We start from the raw sequence: 25,566 nt of genomic DNA on the forward strand, positions 1-25,566 counted from the left end.
AGTGAATACAGAATCATCTCGAGTGATTTTTTTTTCTCAAAAAAATTACCGTTTCCAGGAGCTATGAAATATATTTTTTTTACCTTCCTTGGTTCATTAGCGAGAAGTTAGGTCTTGGGTGCTTATTAGAAGAGAAAGTCTTGCTTTTTAGAAGCGAGGTTGCCAATTTAACAAAAACCCTTTATGGCCCACACGGTAACGTGTCATCTCAGACTGTTCTGTGTGTTGAAATGTCTAATTACGGCCTTGAAAACCTCCAGCAAATCTCAGAATTATACGGATATGACTCTCTTAACCTGCTGAGTTGTTGAACTACGCGAGAAACTTTGAAAACGCAGCCAAGGAAGTATTAGAGAGGACAAACCATTGGGCAGCCTACTATAGTCTCGGTATGCTGTGCTCGAATGTACTATGATCCTTTCAGCCATATCAGTAATTTAACCATTACCACCTGTACCGATGGCACCACAAAGCGTACAGAAGATGAGGGACTAGGGGCAAACATTTGGTGCTGCAGTGCGTCAGCGTTCTATCAGACAGGAGAGCTGGAACTCTCTCATCGTACCTGTATCAGAGAGAAATTCAGCCGGGTGAGCCGGTCAGCCTAGAACGCTCTGAACTCGAGAGGAAGATGGGATGTCAGAGTACGATTCCCCAAGCAGTGATGAAGAATCGGCCGACAAGGAGACCGCATATAATGTTGACGAGATTCCATCTTTAGAACGAGAGGCGAATTTTCTCCTCAGAAGAGTTTCTCGCCTCGGAAGAAGTATTCTCTTCAACAGCAGTTAATTTTTCTTTATTTTACTTGTTATGGAACTATGGGATTGCCGTCACCTTTTGTTTTTTTATGCTTTTGTTGACATTGCCATTCGTTTCTTTAATACTGACCTGTCTTTACTAATACGCTTTTCCGTGATCGAAGTTAAACAGAAGGAAGTCGTGACTGTGACTAGCGTACGTTATTCGTGCAAAACTTCTAAAACTTCTAAAACGAACAGTAACACCGTTTTAGTGAAAAAAACTTACGCCTGACGGTGAGCAAAGATTTCAACGGATCAATACTGATTGAGAAAATCATCACTCACCGAAAAGGCCCCTTTAATGACTGAAAATATATGAAAATCATATATACCAGTATGTGAACTGCGGTTGAAGAAATGATTATGAAAGTGATCCTCGCAGTTATGAATACTACTTAAATAGCAGTAAAAATAAAACCTGAGAAAAATTCAGACCCGTGCGGGATTAGAACCCATCACCTTTGCGATACCGGTGCAGCGTTCTACGCGCTGGGCTGGTCATTCTCTTGGTTTAAGTAAACCCTCTAAATGGTGAGTAAATGACTGCAAATATATGATATGAACTGCGGTTGAAGAAACAAATATGAAAGCGATCCTTGCAGTTAAGAATATCACTTAAGAGCGCTTGTCTGTAAAAATCAGACAAATTCTAAATTTCGCGGCAAGTGTGAAAAATTCGATTTCTTTCTTATTTCAATATTAGATAGGCTAGACTATAACTAAAATCACTGGATACTTTTTTCGACAAAATATCTTTTTATTTCAGAGAAAAATACAAGTAACAAAATTCCGTTAAAATCGTCATTTTTAGCAGCAAATTATTGCACAAGTTTGAGGGCTTCGCATTCAAAAACGAATCACAATCTCGTCTTTTCAACACTCAAATATTCTTTTTTAACCTCATAAGACCTCACAAAACGATTTTTGTAAGCACTGCGTTCCTCTTTGCGTGTAAAATAATTTAATTTCGAAAGCATACATTTCTCTTCAGTAAAAGTACTTTGTGAGTAAAGTTAATTTTCAGCATGTGCTAAACCATCAAATGGATTAAGCTTTGGGCGGTAGAATTACGAAAAGATGTTCTCAATATTACTGTAAAAATTTGAGAGCGATACGAAAGCTTTTCAAAGTCTGTTAAAATGCATATATCTGGTGGAAATGATGGAAAGGTGTTTACTGTTAGCCGTAAATTGGCCAAAATTTTAACCGTTAGCCGTAAAAGCCATCACCCCATTGAGACCCTCTAGATAACCTAATGGGTTATTTTCTTCAATTGGTCAAAGGGGAAAAATTCTTTTTATGCAAAGACGTCTACAAAGTTTTGGAGAAAAAAGAAAATAATGAGTACGACAATTGTGATAAGTGACCGTTTTGCGGCCAAATTAGCGATATCGCGGAGCCCATTTTCCACGTCCAACTAACAGATGAATTTAAAAGTAATAAGAATGCACTTCCGTTTAAAAGCTGCAGGAGAAGAGAGGAGAGCTGCAGGAGAAGAGAACTATATACCAAATAAAAGTATAGAGGAATAAAACATTTAGTGAAATAAGAATCAATGGTTAAATTATTTTGGTTGGGGAAGTCTGGGTATTGGCAACATCTTATGAATAAACTCACAGTAAAGAAAAACATTCACCTTAGCGGTGCATAGCCTTACAGGCATTTAAAAAGCAACGAGGCTGCTTCTTAAGACTGGACGTAAAAATTGATACACAGGACTAAATTTATGCAAAAAACATGACAAATTACTCGATATAAATTAAGTAACAATACACAATGATATAAACATGAACTTCAAGTACACAACGTAACTAATAAAACATACAAACACTCACAGGTAATTGAAACCTAGACGCGATACACACGGGAAATGGTATGACAAGAGTTTCTCAGTAATGATTGTGATAATATCGGTAACAATGATAGTGACAATAGTGATTAAACTCAAATAAGGTTGATCTTTAACTATATGTATGACTAAGTAGCATCGACCTACCGGAGGTCAATTCGCGTTTAAGTGGTGTCGTGATACTGGAAATCTGAATAAACCGTCCCTCTTGATATGAAAATGTAATACCGGAAGTTGATTTTCAAGAAGTAGAAACTGTTCCTCAACCTGCTACGAGGCAGGGTTGAAAATGTTGTCGAATCGACTCTATTCGACTGGAATGGGACGATTCACCTCTTCTAAAGTCATACTCTAATGCTGTTTGCCAAAGATTTAAACAATAATTAAGAAAACAATTGAGTGCCGGAATAGGCTCTCTGATGGACCAAGTGATACAACGGAACCATATGTACCAGTTTATTTACTTATTTATTTATGTTTTTATTCGGGACTTTTTTAAAATATCGTAAATGTTGAGCAGTAAGCTTCTATCATTTGTTATTTTTATTTACTGAGCAACACTTACACTTCACTGCACGTGATATTTGTAGAAATAAAGTCTAGTTGTGAAATAGCCACTAAATTGTCTCACTGGCTGATACAATTCCTCTGTAGTGCGCCAGCAAAGAGGATCATACAACATCACTTGCAAAGATAAATTTCTATTCGCTATAGAAAATTGAATTCCACAAACTCACTATCGAAGGAAAAATCTTCGTTTTGGGGCTGGGCAAAACATCAGATTCGCGGCAAGGATGAAAAAACAAAGAAAATATAAATGCTCTAGACTTAATCATTATTAATAATCCCTTGATAAGGTTCAATAAAATGGTTTGAATCAATTATAAATATTTATGCAATATGAGAGATAAAGGGAAACCGGGTTCCAGTCCTCAGCAGATTACCCGCCTGTGAACTCAACCAACAAGGCAATTGACCGCCAACCCAGTTACAGGCCTTACAACAATATATTTTTCACAAATTTGGCTCACTTTTTTATCTGTCTTTATTTCACAAGTTTGATCACTTTATTATTATTATTATTTGTCTTTATTTCACTAAAACACAATAAGTTGCAAATGATTTATTGAGGCTATCACAACTGCTATGGGAATTTAGAGCTTAGCACTGATTTATGATTTAAAGCTAAACATGGATTCATTGTTAACAAGGCCACAGACGAAGAAAAAAAACCCTCGAACGACTGGGTTTAAGGGAACAAAGGTTGATATCGGACATCAATATACTTAAAACGTAGGCAAGTGTTTGCAACCCTTCGCCTTATTCGTTATTTACATTTAAAAATTTGATCATTTTATTCACCAATTTGCCGGCTGATTAACATTTTTCCCCATTAATCTGGTTGAATAATGTAAAAGAAATTTCGTATCCTAATTTCTTCGAGGAAAAAAATTTTCTGCGAGTTAAAGAAATATGACTCCCAATACCACTTTCATTTCACAGCCACAAAAAGATCCTTGAGAATGAAATGAGTCGAAAATTTGCGGAGTCCACAAGAAAAACGCGCTTCGTATTGTTTTCATTGACAATCTAGTCAGCACCACAGTAGCGCAGGTGACAGGGATGCACTGAAGGCGTACCACTGATGTAATACACAAAATATCCATTGCAATTCCTTACTTGGATGTTGATGGACCAGACGCAGCATTCTCCTGACCAATTAAAGCAGACCTGCCTGGTGACCATACCCTCGCTCACTGTAGGATGAACCCCGTTTAACCAACCAGTTGCATGCGTTCCACAACGGTGAGTTGGAACACATGTGGCAGCCATTTTATTTCCGGCTGCCCCCTGGAAACGAAACCAATTTGGGCCGAGTGAATTGTCGCATAAAAGAACTCCGGTGAACGTTTCTTTCCTGTTAGCTTCTGTAAGACTTGCAGGATTTTGACATTCTGAGAGAGAAAACAGATAAATGCACAGATAACGAGTTACAGTAACGTTACCTCATTGTTGTTTCGGTTAATTTCTTTCATTTTCATTTGTCTCCTTGGTGTTTTACGTTTCTTATATAGCTTTTTAAATACTCTTTAGGAGATTCAATGGCTTCAATGGCTTCAACACAGTTCGAAATGATTGACAACATTCTTGTTTCATGCATTTTATCAGTTCATTAATCTGTTATTAAGATATTTTCTCTTCTGATCATGTGCGTGGGAAAGAGCTTTGAACCTCAATTCGAGTAAAATTATCATTTTTATTTTCTTTGAGATAAAATATTTATATGTACGGCTCACGACTCACTCTTCTGAATCATTACCCGCCCTAATTTCTAAAAAATAAAGAAGAGCAATCTTCAGTGCAGCATCTAAAGTCAGACGAAAATATCTGAGATAGTATAAGATGAAAAAAAAAATGCTAGCCTCTGCAATTGTAAGTAAAATTATTTCACATTACTTGTAAAAGAAAAAACTACTAACCGGCTGACTGCACATAACAACTTGTTCTTCCATCCCCTACGTAACCAAGGTTACAAGAACAGTTGTACGAACCAATAGTGTTAATACAGGTGGCTGTTCCACGAAGGCAAGTGTGAACACCAGCTGTACATTCATCTATATCTGTGAAATATAAAAAGTTATCTGTTCATACTGAACAGTTCATGGAGTAGTCTTTCCTGCGTAAACGATTTTTGTCATCTCCTGATGCAAAACAAGGGAACTAAGATAAAACTGGTTTTAAAAAGTCCAATCCGCAGAAAGACATTTTTTCCCTAAGGGATACAAAAGAAGTTCCTTCGGAATTGATTTTATATATTTGTCATCTGGAAAAAAAACTATGTGACTTTGCTTATCTTAGCTATGAAACAATTTTATCATTTGTGCGGTTTTTAAAATATCAAACATCCACATGGATACAAAAACTGTTCTTAGCCGTCTGGAGTGGTGGCAAGCTTGCCTCAAACATTATGTTTGTTCACAGAATACCAACATTATTAGGAGATAAAAATTTTATCTCTCATAAATAGAGTTTGACTTTGTATTTGCCTTGAGAAGAAAATATGGCTCTGGGTTGTTACAGTATTGGATTATCAGCCTTGTATATGAAGACTGCTTGATGCCTATTTAACGAGAAATAGGAAAAAAGGGACGCTACTGTAGATGATGAAAGTCATATGTCCAAAATGAAGAGCTGACTAAGAAAATATGACAAAAGAGATATCAATGGGCAGATGATGTACTCTATAGAACATCAACAGCCCTGTTGAGAGTCATCCTCGGATATACTACTGATAGTCTGTAAGGAAGTCGATCAAGAGGAACATGGTGGAAGAAATCTGAGGGAGAGAGAGAGATGACGAACAAGTACTGAACATGAAGTGAACTTGTACGACGAGCAGTTTATAAAAATTAGCAAAGTTCACTAACAAGAGGCCTTCTGTGTGTCGTTCAGTCGGCCTTCTGCATGAGACGAGTTAAAGTTACACACTCTCAGCAACAGGGAAAAGGAAAACAGTGACTGTAAGTTGAGATGGCCTTAACGGAAAGTTTTGATCGAAGATTCTCTCAGGAATGGAAAGAATAAAGGGAGAAACTGTTTCTGATCGTGCTTACGGCAATCAGCTCTGACAGTTAACCATTCTCTCTGACAGTTGTTCAGTTTTCAGTTTTTCATGTTAAGCAATGGAAGTGTTTGAACTGATGCTTAAATACTCGCTTAATTCCATGGATTGTACTTGATTTCATCTGACAGAAGTTGGAAACGAACTCAAAATCACTTAAGTGCCACTCTCGCTGAAAGCGGTCCTCTCGACTTCCCGTCGGAAAAAAGTTTTCTTTTATTTTTTGCCCATGAAAAGGGTTTAGGACACATGTTTCAAAAATAGTTTAGTTGTTCTCTAATTCTCTTTTTTTGCTTCGCCACAAGCCAAAAATCATTTTTGGCCAGACCACCTCTACGAACAGTGATCGAAAGTGTCAATTTCAAAGATTTTGTCTAGCGCCTGCGACTGCAACAATTTAGCTCACATCGATCGAAAGTGTCGATTTCAAAGATTTTGTCTAGCGCGCAGCGACTGCAACAATTTAGCTCACGGAATTCTATCTTGCTACAAGTTACAAGGTGTATTCAGTTAGTTCACAGTCAAATTATGGAAACTTCAGCTGGAATATTTTTCATACCAGCGTGATCAGAGGAGACCCTGCTCTTCGACCTTAATTTGCATATCAAAAATTCACTACATTGAACGAAAGAATTCTCAAAATGCAGGCGTTGATCGGGCCGAAAAACTATATAAGGGAATAGTTTATACACCATTGAGGTCACGGATTGCCTCAAACCCGCGGGTATATCTCTAGCTTCCATCCACCAACTTCTTAAAAACAACGCAATTCCATGTGTTTGCTCAATTGCGCTCGTGTCAAAGATCATTTGCATGATTCTTGGAATTGACCAAGATCTCCTTTTAACAGTTCAAACTTCGTTTGTTTATCTTCTACGTTGAGAACTTTAGGTTTTCACAGTAACTGAATAGAGATTAGATGCCGAGTTGTCCTAAAACGTTGCGTAAACGTGATTGGTCGTACTGGCACTGACTGGAGATGTTTTTGAATTTTTCGGAATTTAAGTTGTATTCGTATCACATGAGTAATATATTTGCAATTTCTCGAGAGTGAAGGCTATTATTTAACTAAAAATTGGTTCGTAAGTGCCTATCTGGGCTATCTGCAATAGCAGACAAAACCAGAATTCTCTTGACAAAATCAAAGGACAAATTGTGTCATGACGAATTTTTGTCTCGATTTTTGCATCCGCTTAAAACTTCAAAACTGTCAAATTTCGTGAGAGCTTGATCTGCTCATGAGACCAGCTGGCATAGTTTACCAATGGACTAAAACTCCAGTTTCAGGATTCATCGGACGTCGTTTCAAAGTTTTAAACTCCACGAGTTTCGCGACAAAAAAAGTTAATGCCTTCCAGGTAAATTTTAGTGAGTTCCGAATAACAAGCTGGTGGCAGCTTTTACGTCAAATGGCGTTGAAAACTCAGTCTCCTTTCACTGCCTCACATTCTTCTTTTTGCTCTGGATGCTAAAAAATACTTTAACTACATTTCCAGTGTCCTTTCAGGTGTTCTGGTGTTTAGAACATACCACTAACTGTTTTATTTTTTCCAAATCAGGGCTGAAATACCCAAAGCCACTCCAATCTTTGCTTTCCGTGAATCAAGTAAACATTTAAACGATAAAATTCTCATTAAAATGTAAAATTCTTCAGCCCATTTGAATAACTTTCGATTCTAATTCGTTAAATTAACTAATTTTGGTTCCAACTCGTAGAACCTGCGAAACAGGTCGTATGACAAAGAGAAAAGTTTGCATAATCACGTCACGCAATATATCAAGCTAGGTTTGTCCAGTTGATTTTGATGGTCGCAGGGAAATCTCGAGTTTGTCGCTCAAAACCGTTGTGGTCCATAAGAGCGTAACATCATTAGTGATGGAAACAAATCTGCGGAAAGGAGGGTTAGTTCATCGGGTTCCGTATACTAAATCTCGGGAGAAACTGCAAGAATTATTTCAGAGTGTATACGTGTCGTTTTGTAAATATAAACACTGTAACCTATTTTAACTTGTTTTTGTGTCCTTTTAAGCAGCGCGATATGTCTGTTATGACCAGAGTGCCAAATCTTATTCTTTAATTTTGATCTTCTCTACACTGTACATAATTCATGACCTGATATTTCAACGTAAATTATCGAGAAGGCGCCTTCCGATAACCTTTATCTACTTGTAAGTCACGCAAGCGCGCAAGCGTGACGACCAATCACGTTTACGCAACGTTTTAGGACAACTTGGCATCTAATCTCCGTTCAGTTGCTGTGAAAACCTAAAGTTCTCAACGTAGAAGATAAACGAACGAAGTTTGAACTGTCAAAAGGAGATCTTGGTCGATTGCAAATGATCTTTGACACGAGCGCAATTGAGCAAACACATGGAATTGCGTTGTTTTTAAGAAGTTGGTGGATGGAAGCTAGAGATATACCCGCGGGTTTGAGGCAATCCGTGACCTCATTGGTGTATAAACTATGCACTGATATGCTTTTTCGGCCCGATTGACGCCTGCATTTTGAGAATTCTTTCGTACAAAGTAGTGAATTTTTGATATGCAAATTAAGGTCGAAGAGCAGGGTCTCCTCTGATCACGCTGGTATGAAAAATATTTCAGCTGAAGTTTCCATATTTTGTCTATGAACTAACTGAATACACCTTGTAACTTGTAGCAAGGTAGAATTCCGTGAGCTAAATTGTTGCAGTCGCTGCGCGCTAGACAAAATCTTTGAAATCGACACTTTCGATCGATGTTCACAGGGGTGGTCTGGCCAAAAATGATTTTTGGCTGGTGGCGAAGCAAAAAAAGAGAATTGGAGAACAACTAAACTATTTTTGAAAAATGAGTCCAAAACCCTTTCATGGGCAAAAAATAAAAGAAAACTTTTTTCCGACGGGAAGTCGAGAGGACCGCTCTTAGCGGGAGAGGTACTTAAACCTGTAAAGTAACCAAATTGATGCTTGATTGATTTGATCTGAATGCAGGCATGTCAGGTATTATATAAAATAAATTAAACTTGCTCGCTGTCTGCTTCCGTGATTGACAAGAGGGTCCCCTGTAATTTTTATGTGAATCATGATTGGGCGATTTTTTTCATCGTGAATCGTGATTTGAGTTTTTCCTTATTTCGTGAACCGCGGTTCAAGATAATAACATCTTTTTAGGTCCACGTGAAGTAATTTTTTTTTTATTTAAACGTGACTCGTGAATGAGGAACTGAATCAAACGTGATTCGTGAACTATTTTGTTTTGCACGATGAATTCCCCGCTTTTTAATGGTTTTGAAAATGTATTATTGTACAGTTGTTGTTAAGTTTTGACCAGGCTTGTGACAGGACATGAACTTTATATGGATCAATAAAAGTCATAAACCAGACCTCTTATGGTTCTTGAACAAATAATGTAAGACATTCTGTCATCATTTGACACTTGAGACTGTTCAAGACAAGGAAAATTGAAAATTTAGTCTGTCAATGTAAAATGTCTCAATTGCGCTAAGGTAAAATAATTTTGATATTGTTCATGATATATGAAAAAGCCAAATATTTTTATGTGATTGAGTTAAACAAAGGGGTATAGGGGAATCTCTGACAACGAAAAGATACAATTCAAATTCTTAGAAACCTTTCAACTCAGTTCCTTGTGATTCAATAACAATCTTAGTAAGATCAGTAAGATGTATAAGTAACCACGTCATACTTGTAATGTGCATTTGAAGCCAAAAAAATTAATTCCAGTATTTAGCCGGTTGTCTCCTGTTTGTGAAAAGAACAAAAAATTTCCTGCACATATTCAATAAATGTGATTACTATGCATAAGACTCGCTATGAAAAAGCTGATTGGTCAAGAGTATTCAATCAATATACAATACTATGTGAAGTTGACATGATGAAATGCAAGCTGAAGCTTAAAGCAGAGCTCGCATAGCGTAGCCCCATAATTATACAAAATAGTAGTGACCCATCAAGCAGAAAAAATTTGGATGTACGACCGTACGACCATACAAGGTGCTACTTTTAACATGCGTGGTCAACGGTACCGCAGGCACGGCTTTGTCCAGTAGTCCAGTGGTCAGTGCACTGGGCTCCGAGTCGGACGACCCGGGTTCTAGTCCCGGCTGGGGCAAGGCGTTATGCCCTTGAGACGTGCAGAAAAAAAAAATGCGAGCTCTACCTTTAGGCTTGGCTAAATCTATATATTACTGCATTTATCTTCTCTAGATCAATGTCTGCCTAGTTTCCAAGGCCTTAGTCGGTGTACTGTTCTCAAACTTTTGCAAACTCAGAGAGAAGCTCAAAATAGCTGAATGCCTCTAGAAACATATAATAAAACAATTATTGAATTCAGTTTTTTATATCACGCTCAATCTCATCCAATGATGGTTTTTACTCTAGTGTCAAAAAAATGGATAGACCATGGTCATCCATGTTTCTGCCATGGCTCTTCACAGGACTTCCTCCAACTCTGTCTGTAATAATACCCTTAATTTACCAATAGAACGATCGTTCAAGTATGTCCAATACTGCAGCTTGATACAAGTCGTCTAATGTATTCACGAGTCGTCTAATGTATTCACGAGTCGTACGACCCGTGCCCCTCACTAGGAAGACTAACCGTTTTTCACCTCACACCACTGAGCCCTGATGGTGGTGCGCCGATTCGTACGAGTCGTCGAGCCATAAATATTCATTACAGAAACCATGGAAACGAAACGAGTCGTAAGGCTGTGCTATCTATCCATGAATGTCATTTGGGAGATTTTTTCACCATAAAACCAGCGCGCAAAGTGCACAAACAAGAAGATCCTCGAGTATTCCCCGTTCTAAAAACACTGCGCGAAGTGCACAAACAACAAGAGTATTTCTCGTTCTCAAAGGACCGCGTAGAGTGCAAAGAAAACAAAGTATTCCTCGTTCGAAAAGCACCGCGCGAAGTGCACAAAAAACAAAGTATTCCTTGTTCTAAAAGCACCGCGTGAAGTACACAAATAACAAGTCTATTCCTCTTTGTTCCAAAACTAAAGCCCTGCTCGCAGTGCACAAAAAACCACTGCATTTCTCGTCTTAGCAAAAATCACTGCGCAATATGGACCAAATAATTTCCATTAGGAATAGTGTTTTCGAAGCCCTTTGGGCCGGAGGGTCGGCGGGGAATGAAATTATTTTCTTTCTGACTTTCATTGGCGGTATTCATAAATAATTTTATTGTAAAAGAAAATTTGTCGTCTATAATTTGTTGTAACTTGCAACTTCTACAGAACTTTGTGAAAGGAAAAGGAGAGACATCTCTTTTATCAAACAACCAAAAGTAATGCGAAGTCTGTTTCAATACAATGCAATATTAATGAGCGGACAAACACGACGCACGTGTCGGAACACCGCATACATGCAACGTGACCGTTAAAGCAATGTTTAGGTAAGAAAAAAGGATACTTTTGATTTTTTCCAAGAATTCCCTTAATGAGATCCGGCCAATTTTCGAAGGCTTGCCCTTAGCGTTTCGCGTAGGCACCTGACTACGGCTTTTGACACCGGTTGCCTAGTAGGAATATTTTGTGTTCGTGTGAAAGATTACCTAAGTGGGATATCCATTGAAAACGCCACTTTATGAGAGGAAAAGGATAAACATTTTTATTTTTATCAAATAACAAATAACAGTGAGGCGAATTCTTTTTTTAATCGTATGCAAAATTCAACGCACGTGACGAAACATCGAATTCACGTAACGTTCCAAATTCCAAACTCGTTGTGATAAACCACAACGTTGACTTTCCGTCCAAAATCAAAGACTTTTGGAAAAGCTTTCATTTCTCCCTTTAAGGTATAAAGATAGTACTCATAGGTACTCCGGATATTAAAGATGATTGATGAAGCTCCTTAAAGCAAAGCTTATCACGAGTACATAAAACCTGGCTGTTAAGGAACAACAAGCTTTCTGCCTCACTACGAAACTGCTTCACGGCACGACGGCACGACTCTAACGAAGTCGTTTACTTTTAAAAAGCTTTCTCCGATAAAATGGAACACAAACAAGAGCTTCGATAAAACAACCTTGTCTGTGAAGACGCTCGCCATTACTAGAGCATCGAACAACTTTGAATGGTTGCCTCAGAAACAAATGATGCATAACATTTCCATGGTTTCCGTAATAAATATTCATGAATCGACGACTTGAACGACTCGTACGAATCGACACACCACCATCTGGGCTCAGTTCTCTCAAAGTAGTGAAAAAATATCTAGGTCTCCCTATTGACATTCATGGGTAGACAGCACAGACTTTCGACTCGTTTCGTTTTCATGGTTTCCGTAATGAATATTCATGAATCTACGACTCGTGAATATATTAGACGACTGGTATCAAGCCGTGGTATTAGACAACCCTCCAAAAAAGGGTAGGACTTAAAATAATGAATTAATTTTGAAATATTTGTGGACAAAAAGATCGGGCCATGTATGTTTTACTTGCTCAAACGGGAAAGCAATCATACTTTAAAAAATTCTCACACCTGCACAGTTGTGTCCATCCCCTCTGAATCCAGGATCACAAGAGCAGTTGAACAATCCCTCTGTATTTGTACAAGTGGCATTGTCCCTACTGCAGTTGTGGGTATTCTGAGCACACTCATCAATGTCTGCAATGAAATCAACACAATGAAATATGCCACCATGATTGTAGGGAGAGAATGAAAAAAAAATTTATATATATAAATAATAATAATAATAATAATAAAAACTGGTCGAAACGACAACAACGCCTGCTGATCAAGTTAAACAGACAATAATTGTGTATCTAACGGAAAAATAAGAGTGAAGTATAATCTGGATCATCAAACGCAACTTCTACCAAGACCGTAATTATGATCATGATTACGAATACCTAAGCTGAAGGGGAAAAGGGGAGAGAGGGCTCCACTTTATGACCATCATGAGTCTTAGTAATAACAGGTTAGTATATACGATGACTCTACTTCGGCCAGTCGCGTAGGTTTATTGCGGTAATGTAATAAATTATAATGCTCTAAATAATGTTCAGTACCTGTGCAGTTGTGTCCATCACCAATGAATCCAGGTTTACAAATGCACTTGAATGATCCCTTTGTATTGGTGCAAGTAGAGGTTATATAGCTGCAGTTATGGCTGTTTTTAGAGCACTCGTCAATGTCTGAAATCAAATCAGGACAGTGTTTCAGGTATGGCGATAAATAATAACAACGAGAAGGGGATGAGTCTGTATAACGAAAGTATATGAATTATTTTGTACCGAGTAGTATTATACATGGGGTTCATGGGCGTTTTTAGGAAGTAAAGAATGCACGTGTAATCTTCCATTTTTAACATGTTTTTCAGGATGATATCTTTTCATTTATGTATATTGTTACGGTATAATCTAACTGACAGAAAGAAAACTAAAATCCTACAAACTCAACTGATTTCATAAACAACTTGTAGTGTTCTTAATGAGGAGCGGTTCCCTAAGGGAAGTACAATAATAAACCTTACTTAAGCCTACTACAGTCTTTATCACAGTTGTCTCCAAAGTTCCTCGAAATGAACAATCTTCCACTGTAACTTGGTAACTCCAGACAGCAGCAACTATTACTACACGAACGAGTCCTTATATACATTAACAAAGTATTCTAGAACATCCCGGAAGCTTACAACACAACTATTTTGGTAGTATTACATCATGACTCCGTAGTGTGCTAAAATGTTCTTGAAAATTCCTTGGCATGCATGTTGGCATGATTAGGGATCTAGAAATTTCCTGATATTTATCTAACACTTATTATCCTTAACACCATTCCTGCTGAATCCAGGATTACAAGAACGATTGTAAGATCCCTCGGTGTTTGTACAACTAGCATTTCCGCTACAATTGTGGAAATTCTGAACGCTCTCATCATGTTTAAAATTATATGATGTGTTATGCTATTTGTCAGCATTGTCGAGTGAGGGGCTGCGGAGAGGATAATTCTTCACCCGACTTTTCCCGGCACTGAATGCCTATTATGGGCTAGAGTGAAACTGCAACTTGAAAGAAGCAGGATGGTCTTTGAAATAGAAAATGAATGCAACACCTTCGGAAGGTGGTTCAAGTTCTTTCCTGTTCATCCTAAACAAGACACAATACCCCGAGTTGAGAAAAAGAGCGTGAAAACTGAAATTGCACCCCCATCCTTTTTTCCTCCCAGTGTCATAAGTACAACCGATTCTAAATCTCGAACCCTCTGAAGAAATCGACCATTATGTTAAAATTTTAAAAAAATTGATTTCTATCATTTAAAGTGTTACCTTTTTCACAATCGTGGCCGGTGAATCCAGACGCACATAAACATCGATATCGTTTTCTTGTAAATCCCGACTGACAGGTGCCGTAATTCCCGCATGGAGCTTGAGCGCAAACATTCTTCATTGAAAAAAAAACAAACAAACAAACAAAAGAAATGATAATAAAAAAACTAGTCTGCATTAAACGCATTGCATAACTTCGCGAGCTAAATATACCACATTTTTAGCATGAGGCGACAAGAAGAATTGTGATTCCCCTGGATGGGATGTCACGAGTAACTGTTTAATATCTTGACAGCCTTCTTCGACATTTCGCTGAGAACCTGAGAACAACTTGGTGGAGAGAGAAATTTCAAAAGCCTGTGTGAAATCACTCCCAGCACTTCGAAAATCGGGAAGGGGCGTCTCTAGACAGGCTGTTATAGAGTAAATCGTCTTTACCAAGAGCAGTACTTGGTAATCCCTGTCACAGCTCAACTGTATCGTTATATCCATAGTCGGAACTACTCTTGAACCATGGGATGTATCTAGTTTTTTCGATCATTAAACCTGGTATACTCAAGCCTAAAAAAACCAATTAAAATTAACTACATTTTACAGAAATGCCTTCGAATAACCATTCCATCTATTCTTGCCCAAGAAAAATATTTGAGATGAATTAAGTGTTTTTTAGTTGTGCTTTCTTTATTAGATGAAAAACAGCGATCAATTGTTTACTCAAGACCGGTGAACAACGTTCTGAAATGACTAAGAAAAATTACTTGCTTTTGCTAATAGAATTGGATGTCCTCAAGGCACTCAAAGGGCCTTTATTTTTTGTAAGTGCTTATCTGCAAAAGATCCGTTACGTGTCTGAAATTGTATAGAAATAACAAATAATGGATAAAAGGCGTTTTTCAGACATGAATATAAAGAGTGCCCCTTTAGCTCTCATGAATTGCTGAAGGAGAATGTAGTGCAATTGAAATTTAACAACTGGTACCTTAGTTCCGTGGTATACATAGTTCGCTGCTTTCACCAGATCCTTATCATACTCTTTACCCGTTGAGTTATTCAGTTCACAGTTGTGTGCTTCAACTCCGTTTTCTCCAAAATAAAAGTTAACACTGACGCAATTGTGGTCCAAGTAGCAACGATATTCACACGTGTCCCTGTCAATCACACTGATGTTTGCTATGGTGTGGTTAACAAGACGTTCTCCCACGAAGAACAAAGTGGATGGAAATGCCAATATACGGCATTGATCTAAAAATACAAATCAGTACGAGTTAAAAAACCAAATGGGTCATCAATTCTGAGGGTCTCAAATATTTTTAATCTCACTGTTCGATGCACGTGGTACGTACATCGATAATTATGACATGTTCTAGTATGCGATTCCAGCATGCTGAACCGATTAAGCGAGTCTCGAAAATGCAGGGAGTTCTTTCGTTCTCCGCTTCTAAGCAGCAAATTTGGCACTTCTTTGAATTAAGCTAAATATTTATTTGTCGTTTTCGCCTTGCCTCTTATTGATAGTTTTCTGGTAGTAAGCGATTACCGGGTAAGCAAGACTCAACTGCGGTAGAAATTTATCTTCGTGCACATGTTATATCCGTTATGTCATAAGATAATTGGTTCGTGCTCTAAGTGAGTGTATGTCGTGTTATGGATTCACACGGGAAGTTTAGAGAGCGCTCGAGAAGCTAGAATTGCTCTTGGCTTCACCTCGAGCAACTCACTTCTTTTGTGCTCTGCAAACTGCCCTCGAGCATCAGTTTCACGATGAGCACACGCTAAGAACAAACTATGCTTAATTTTACATTGCGATTTTTATTTTCTTTTTGTTCTGTTTTTTTTCTCCGTCATTCATATCAATTAGCCACCTGTCGAGTCAGAAGTTTTAATGTCCCCGCTTTTTCGCACTCAGTACCCGTTTGCATTATTGAAAACATAACTGCTTTCCCTGCATTTCAACAATTTTAACATTTTTATAACACAAGCGAATAATTATGTACCAAAAGAAAGAAACGTATTCCACAAGAGAATCTAAAAAATAAGGAAATGGAAAACATTTCATTCCCAACTAGTTAATGCATCAATTTGTCTTTCCTTAAGTGCACGACTTTTCATAACTGTAGGATCTTTCTTGCGAAAGTCTTTTCATTACATTTAGATGGCCTCGATAAAACTTAAGTTTATTTTTATATGAGTGTTGCAAAAGAATTCAAGACTATAAGCAGGGAAAAATATGAGTAGTTAAGAAATTCTGAAGATTGTTCGGTCATAACTAAAAATGCTTTGCAAACATACGTTTGCATGTAGTGAAAAGGAATCGGGAATATTTTTGAATGAATAAAAAGATGACAATGCATTGAATTGGATTATGAATTTTGTAGCCATTTGGTTAGATTAGACCCCCACGCGTATATAAGAGAATTTAAGTATTTCAGTTCTTGAGAATCAACCTTTCCTTTTTTAACTTAGTAAATTTTATAGCTGAAAATGTTAAAGGAGAAAAATAAAAGTTTCTTATACACAAATGCAAGATTTGAAACCTACCATCTGGGCAGGATAGAACTTGTCTGTAGGAGAGAGCCACAGAGGTGAAGAACAAGTGGAGAAAAACTCCCATGTTCTAAAAAACCAGCCGAAAAGAAATCCTTTCGATGTTTTGTAGCTGTTGAGAAAATCGAGAGGCTTAACAGCAGCTTGTTGACTGCAATGTACCAGCAATTTAACGCTAAACTTCCTAAAGGCGTGATAGCCAATCACATTTGGATATATGAAAGATGTCTAACAGCCCGTCACAAAGACGCTGTTAGATTAAATTATGTGTACTAAAATCATAGTTAATCATAGTCTCCTCTACTAACTATGCTAAAATAGATAATTTTGTTGGTTTTTTCCTCAGGCAGTTATTTCCATCTTTCTCGATAGAGGACCCTTCTTTATACGTTTCAGTAATAATAGGCAGCATCAAAAGAAAAGAAAATATTTGTGAAACTCAGTAAAAATGCAAAGCGCAAAAAAAAAGCCCACAAACCTTTTTTTTTAAGATTTAAAATTGCTAGCTCTGTGGTATTCTGACCAAATTTTCCAGGAGATTCTAGGGCACATTTATAAAAAAACATGGCTTCACTGAGGTAAACTCTGTTGTTCAGTGTCGCTCCCGCTAAGAGAGTGCTTCTCGACTTCCCGTCGAAAAAAATTTTCCCTTTATTTTTTTGGACATAAAAAAAGAAAACCCTTTAAGACATGTCTCATAAGTAGTTTGGTTGTTCTCCAGTTCTCTTTTCTGTATCACCACAAGCTAAAATTGATTTAAACTGGTTAAACCGCTGCGACTGCAATAATATAACTTACGGAATTTTCTCTTGCCACAAGTCACAGGATTTATTCAGTCGGAGTGTAGATAAAATATGGAAACTTTACTTGAAATCTTATTCGTACCAGTGTGATCATAGGATACCATCTCTTCAGGCTAAGAAAGCATATCAGTAGAAAGTTTATTCACCAATTTGGTCACTGATAGCCTCTAGCTTTCATCTACCAAAATCTTGAAAACAACGCAAATCAATGTGTTTCCTTCAATGCGCTAGTGTCAGAACTCCTTAGCAAAATTCTGAAAATCAACCAAGACATCTTTTTGACCGCTTAAACTTCTTTTATCTACCTTGTACATAAAGGGTTTTGAAGTTTTAATAACAGTTAGAAGGAAAAAGATCCTGAGTTGTCCTGAATCGTTGCATAACCTTGATCAATCGTAACGCTTGCATGACTTACTAGGTAGACGGTCATGGACAGGCGCCTCCTCGATAATTTTCGTTGAATCAGGTTACGAACCACACACAGTGTGGAGAAGATCAAAAGTAGCGGATGGAATTTGGCATTCTAGTCATTAAAGGAATAGTGCATAGCTGAAAAGGACACAGAAAACATATTAAAATGCGTGTCAGTCCAAGACTAACACAGAATTTCGGCATTTTGATCAAGCGTGCCATCATTATTGGTATCCGGTCATTTTGTCCCATCATTCAGTTGCAATAAAATCCCCGGAGAACAGCTATCTACTGCTGCGTGCAACATTTCCTAGAGCAAAGTAAATGTGACATTTTCAATAGAACAACCTATTGTTTATACTTGTGACTTTCTCGTGCAGGGTCGGTGGGATTTTTTTCTGTTTTTCTTTTTTTCCCCTTTTTTTCCACTTCTTTTTTTTGACGCTTAGACGAAATCAACTATACATTAAACATATTTAAGAGGGAAATCATACTTTTTCAGCATATATGAGTACTAGACGACCAAACTGGTTGGGCATGAATGGTCTTAGCCGGGTAAGAATCAAATGAGTACGAAGAATATCCCAAGGCACGTTATGGCTGAACCTCATCGTTGTATGATAATATCACATATTGTATCAGGGAGAATCATGATTCACGATCAGTGCAAATCGTAATGTGCTCGTTATTTTACCACAAGAAAATTGTTTGAACAGAATGTTCGCGCAATAATTTTCGTAATCGGTTTCAAATAAATCAACGTTTTCAGAAAAGTGATTTGTTTTTACAGCCGGCCTCGTTTTCATTTAAGAAAGAGTCACACCTTTAGGCGTGTTTTCGGTTGATAAGAGCTTTGTAATAGCGATAAAAAGCTGAACAAACTGAAAAATATTTCGTAGACAGCAATTGTTCGAATTTTGTATCTCAACTTTAACAGCTTTGTAATAGATATGTTCACGAGCGACACCTGTTACTAATTTGTCAGGGGAAAAAGTTACACGTTATTTAAGTATCGATCGCCGAGGCAAACTAAAAAAGTGCCAAGAGAATATATACAATTCGCACTCTTTGAGTATAAAAGAAGAAAAAAAAGAAGATTTGGTGATCAGTTTTCTTTCGTGACCGCTAAGGTTGTAAGCATTAAATTTTTTTCGGTTCGTGACCAGTTAGAACAATTTGCACCCATATGCATTCAGCTGAGTTACTACGTACCCGTAGTAATAAAACCTGATGTTGTGCCACTTGAACCCGCCTGATCATCCACGCCATTATACCCACCCGGAGCACCCCCTCCTCCTCCTCCGGAAGCTAGTAGCAGAAAATTATCTGTAGCATAAACAAAACTTCCTCCCCCTCCTCCAGTACCAGCATTACCCTCCACAGATTTTCCAAGTTGAGCTGCAGTCTGGCTTGTACTGTGTCCGCCTTCAACCTCCACCGAATCTCCTCCTCTTTGTTCCACCACGATATTTAGCATAGTTCCATCATTCAATATGAACTTCCCTTCTTTAAATGCTCCCTCTCCTCCATAAAAATTATGTTCCTGGAAGGTATCCATATTTGTGTGAACGTGTTCCTCGTCGAGCTCTCCAGGCTTTGATGAGATAGCGGGTGGTCCGCGTAAGAGTGAACGTCTGTATATTACCAAAGAGTCTTCTTCGTCCACCGGTTTCAAATCCAGCAAAAGAAGTAAAAAAGGAATTAGATCTGCTACTTTGAGTGACAAGATCCAATGAAAAATGTAAATTGACATCAAAATGTTAATAAAAATCAAGTTAATCAGTTGGAAAGTCAGTCAGTCAAGCAATAATTCCTTCTGTCTGTCTGCCTGTTTGTCTTTTTTTTTAGACAGATGTGCCCTTCCCTCACAACCCAAACATTCTTACGTTCACAAGATTGTTCATTTCCAAAAAATCCAGTTTTGCAGGCACAGCGATAAGAGCCTGGAGTGTTATGACATACGGCGTTGGTACCATACAGAGATGGAGAAGCGGTGCATTGGTCAATACCTGTGAAAAAAGTAAGATACCAAGAATCGCTTTTTTCTCAGACTTAAGAACTTTCAGTAAGGGCTCACTTCCTCAAAGGAAGGTGATTTTTTTTGCTTCCTTTGTAACAAATTCTGTAACTTTCATCGGAAAATGTTTTTTAGCCGCCCTTTCATCACCTCAGAATAACAAAAGAAATGGGCAAAGATTTATTGTGGAGTACTCGTCCCTTACCTTTCAAGTATCGGAAAAAGTTTGCAAAACTGAAATCTTTAAGACCAAGGTTATCTCAGTAATAAGCATCTTATTATAATTATTTATGAAGAAAAAACGAGCCTACATAAATGATAGTTTCCACATGATATGGTTGGGGTGGGATGGGGAGGGTTGAATTAAAGACCCCTCCCCCTTTAGTTCTGCCGTCTAAGCTTACGTTCCCCTTTGCCCAAAAGCGACACTCCGACATTTGATCTACCGCGCAAGAGTCCAGCCACGCCATAAAGAAATTTTTGAGAATGTGCACGCAGGAAGTTGAATCGTGAAAGTTATGAATAGTGCTGGCACACTCTTTAATATTTGTCGCTTCAAATGAGTAGATTATTGCACATTATACAAAAAAGTGGGACAAAATATGACGTGCTCGTTTTCTCCTAAACTGGCGAGGCCTAACGCTGTTTTGTGAAATGCCATTCCTTTTTGTCGTCCCAACTTAGCATCAAAGAGCGCCCATTAGCTGTTAAAAGAAGGATTGTTTTATAATATTTTTCTATTCTTTATAAAATATGTCAAAAAATGTTGAGAGATTACGGCAAAACTTGCGATACTTACTCGTTGTTGAGCCCGCCAGTTTTGTCTTGTTGGTGCTCACATCGCGAAGTCAGAACTTCTTCAAAACTCTCTTACATTCATCAAAACTCTCACAAAAATCACAGTATACTTAATTATAAATACGAGCATTGGCAATATGATATTATAGCTGTGAAAGAGAAGGATTAGAATTGATCTTAAGATCACTTTTAACGCTTTTGAAAGACACGCTTCGATATAAAGGTAACAATTGGTTGTCATGCATTACGGAGAATAACTTGCCAGTCAGCATGCCGTTTCTCTGGGGAAATCGGTCACGTGATCAACTCATGCTAAAGGCCTATTGATTTGATATTCTTCTAAAGACATTTCACGGGTAGGTGGATGTGATAACCGTCCCGAACGGTGCCAATTGTCAGCTTCTAAAACTGGATGTTGACCTTCCAACTAAAGGTGGTAAGAGAGGGTGGGCGCATTTTTTTCAGATAAAGAGTTCCCTTCAAATTTCGTCGCTTTTCAAATGGCAAAAAGAAGGAGAAGAAGAAGGACGATCTTACACCGCGACGGTATAGTGATATTAGTTTTGATTTACAGCTTTCCGGGCTTGTTAAAATCTGCAATAGTCCTGGCGAAATTTAATTTTTACGAATTATAAACTTTTCAGGTCACATTCCTGCTCGCCCACACGCTTCGAGCGAAGCTGGAGGGGCTCATCGAGCAGGTACATACAAGTCTTTGATGTGCTTTAACGAGGAATTTGTAAGCTATGAGCATCCTGACAGTTCTAAGACGCTAAAATACGTGGACACACGAAATTGATCGTAAAAATTGCCAAAGAATCAGCGATGAGAGTGATAATTTGATAGCATCAGAAGTTATGCGTGTAGCCTTCAAACCATGAAACGTGATCAAACGGTATCCTTTGTATCGCCTTTTTCAAAGAATAGAAATGTTACTCACGCCATTGCAAATTGAAGTTACGACCGCCATGCTTACATGTTTTCTCGGCTTGACAGCGTGTTTTTGTCGCGGTCACGACCACCGGCAAGCCATCATCATCGTCGCGTCAAAAAATCAGGTGGAAGGGGAAGGTACGGACGGCGCGCGAAGGGGTTTGGTTAGGTTTAACTCACAATAACAGCATTACTTAGAATAGTGAAAACGCTTTATATCCGCTTCAAAAAGTGCATACATTAGTCAGTATCACGCCAGTTAGTCTCGATTTTTAGTGCGGTAAAAATAATATTTCAAATTAGAACAGTTCAAGAATATATGTCAAGTACGAGTCCCTTTCAAGCGCTGATTATGAAACCTTAAAATCTGGAATGGATGAAGTCCAACAGGAGGAGTGGGAGATCGAGTTCATTTAGGCATCTAATGCTTTGGATAATTATAAAAAAGAAGTATGCAGAACGGTATTTTGTATTTTAAACATTTTTTAATAAAATTAATTGTAAACAGTTCCATCTTGACGCAAATGTTGTCAATATTGGTTTCGTTTTTGTCATACAATGACGAGGGAAAATTATGAAAAGGGAATCTCGTGGGATCGACAATTTTTTGCGGGATCAGGGATCAAAATTCCCATCGCTTCTGGGATCAGGGATTAAAATTTTGCCTAAAATATCTGGATCATTCACAAAAACATACACCTCGTTACGACCCTGCTTTGAATTTTAACCTCAAAACGTGTAACCTCATGTCAGGCAAGGCAAGCTTTATTATTCGCAGCTGTCAGTTAAGCTGACGAGTGACAGTAACAGTATTACAACAGTAACAGATTGTTAGAGAAAAGAGCTACGTGTACGTGTCGAATCCATAGCGAGACTGAAATTTATTCTTCCCAGAGAGTTCTAAAATAGGAAAGAAAATCCACAAATCTTCTGTCTGTACCGAGTCCCGATAGAGTGCGAGAATTGAGGTCAATCTTACTTAACATGTGCGTTTTCTCTGCGTGCCGAATAGAGGATGAGGGTGCGTTTCTTTGGGAGGATTCAGATTAGGATTTGTGATCCAAGATCACGGTGCAGAATCCAAGCAACACAGGTGCCAAGTTATGGTGTGTTCCCCAGCGAGGTTCAGTTAAAACGGAGGCAGGGTTAACAAGCTGATTTTTAACGGTCGTGTGTCAAGGTTGATGTTTACTAAACACGGGCTGTTCGAAACCTATAATCTGGAAATTTTTGAAGCAAACTGCGGCTTAGTCGGATGCAAGGGGAAGATTGAGTTTGTAGTGAATTGGAATGAAACTAAAGTAAGCGTGCTTGGATTCTGCGTTGGATTTGTGGCCGCTCGGTCATTTTGCGCTGAGATTTTTCGCTTCTCGGATCGGGCGTTTGGAAATGGAGTGTTCAGCCTTGGGCTTTTCTTATGTAAGTTGAAAACCTCGAAATGGACAACTCGCTAAATTGGGTTCTTTTCATCAAGGTAAACGGTCAGATAACAAGTGATACGCTGTGAAAGTAAGGTGAATTATTTTCATTGAGAATTTGACGTATTGTTTTACTCCTTAGAGCGGTCGTAAATATTCTCATACAAACTCTTATCGCCATGACTGTTATTGTGCAAGATGATCATCTCACAGCCGGAGCTTGGGCCGCCTGTGGGTGCATCAAAGGAACGGAGCTTTAGTTCACCAGATCAGTTACCATGACAGCAGGCGCGAAATTGTAGAGCGCGTCAGCGGAATCGCGCGCTGAATTTAAAAACGAAAACAGGATGGCCGTCGCGGATAGAGCAGCTGTTGTTTCGTTAATAGAGGAACTTTCTAATGATTCAATACTACAAGAAGCGAGAAGTAGTGAAGATGAAGAATTTTTATTTGTTTTCTTTCGATTAGGGAGAGGCAGAGCCATGTCCGCATTGAGAATTATTTTGAACGTATTAAACCACTCTACAGTGTTTCAGATTTCTTAAGTCATTTTCGGATGTCAAGAACTACAGTCAGCTGTTTGGAACGCCTCTTAGCTACTTGCCTAGGTCTGCCTCATGGACAAAGGAACGGGGGGAGATCTACCATTGACTTGCAGAAGCAACTATTGATTACGATATGGATACTTAGGAACCCCGAATGCCTGCGATCAGTGGCCGATCGATTTAACATTACAAAATCGAGTTTCTTGCGTGTTTACCGCAGAATTTGTTGAGCGATTGCCAACAATCTTTCCGGTCAACATATGAAGTACCTACTTGTTTGAAATTGAGCATCGCTGGGCAAAATGATAAGTTTCGGATCCTTCGCCCAAAGGAACACTTTGGATCAATGATCCAATGATCCGTCTTTAGATCTCGCACATTAGTGATCCGATGAATCCTTGTCCAAAGTCAAATCCAAAGTCAGATCCAAAGTGGATTTGATAGATCACTGATCTGAAAATGGATTTGCTCAAACGGAACGCCACATATCAGAAATCCTGATCCGGATTCTCCCAAAAGAACGCACCCTGAGACTTGTTGTCAACCGTAATTGAGATGTGCGTTTTCTGAGCGCACCGAATAGGCTGCGATAAGTCATTCTCACTTGACATGTGAGATTTATGAGCGTTTTATGTGCGTGCCGAGTAGAGTTCGAGACTTGCGGTCAATCTTCCTTAACATGTGCGTTTTCTAATTTCTGAGCGTGCCGAAAATAGAGTGCGGGACTTGAAGTCAATCTTACTTGACATGAACGTTTTCTGCGCGTGTCGAATAGAGTGTGACATCAGTAGTTAGTTCTGATAACTGGAAGGTGTTGCAAGATTTTGTGTTTTTCAAACACCGAAAACAACTCGTTTGAGCAACTCAAATAAGCTCAGATATAGGGCAGACCAAAAAGTTCTTTGACGTTCTTTTTCAGTAAAACGTTGTTCTTTACTTAAACACAACAAAAGAACGATAGGGATATGTGTGCGCCTCATCGAGAAAAATCGGACTTTCGGTTAAACCGATAATTTTCCTTTTACAGATATATTTTGGAGGTACTCGCCGAGGAAGCTACTGTCACAATGATATAGTTATGAGCAAAGCGCTACGTGAGGACAAGGCGTTAAACACCTTTTATTTCGAAAAAATGCACTGAGCTGCTTCCAAAATTAAAACATCCATCTGTGGCAGTTAAAAAAGTGAGGGGTAGATTCGAATATCATATCGAATGAAGAGATTTGTGGAGAATACTCCTCGAACGATAAGATATGATGACGTCCCTTGTCTGGCAATGGTACCTCTGCAGATATGGTCGCGGTGATACTCGCAATAAAGCAGAAAATTAATATCAGGAGATTATAGAGGAGCTTCCATGCGCTCTCCTGGCATCCTGATAAGTTCCTGACTCGTTTTGACAAAAATTATGTGAAGAGGATCGCCCGCAATTAACTGACGGGGTTCTCATTATATTTAAACAGCCCAAGTCGGTCCAATAAGGGAAACGATATGAGAGGGTCCCTAATAGGTTTTTCGGGATTCGGGATTGGGTTTATTC

At 38.4% G+C, this 25,566-nt stretch overlaps 1 protein-coding gene and 1 pseudogene across 1 annotated transcript; both read right to left on the reverse strand.

The window, feature by feature from the left end:
* Positions 1 to 238: 238 nt before the first annotated feature.
* LOC136280798 (uncharacterized) lies at positions 239 to 24,637 on the reverse strand (annotated as a pseudogene).
* LOC131769149 (pro-epidermal growth factor-like) lies at positions 9,618 to 17,190 on the reverse strand. Its single transcript, XM_066167314.1, has 7 exons — positions 17,096 to 17,190; positions 15,537 to 15,799; positions 14,558 to 14,672; positions 13,302 to 13,427; positions 12,772 to 12,897; positions 10,303 to 10,400; positions 9,618 to 9,698 (listed from the first exon to the last, which is right to left on the reverse strand). The coding sequence occupies exons 1-7, from the start codon at positions 17,166 to 17,168 to the stop codon at positions 9,618 to 9,620; spliced, it is 882 nt and encodes a 293-aa protein (XP_066023411.1). The 5' UTR covers positions 17,169 to 17,190.
* Positions 24,638 to 25,566: the final 929 nt, after the last annotated feature.

This window comes from Pocillopora verrucosa, chromosome 5, assembly GCF_036669915.1.
Source record: "Pocillopora verrucosa isolate sample1 chromosome 5, ASM3666991v2, whole genome shotgun sequence".
In the NCBI taxonomy this organism is placed as follows: domain Eukaryota; kingdom Metazoa; phylum Cnidaria; class Anthozoa; order Scleractinia; family Pocilloporidae; genus Pocillopora; species Pocillopora verrucosa.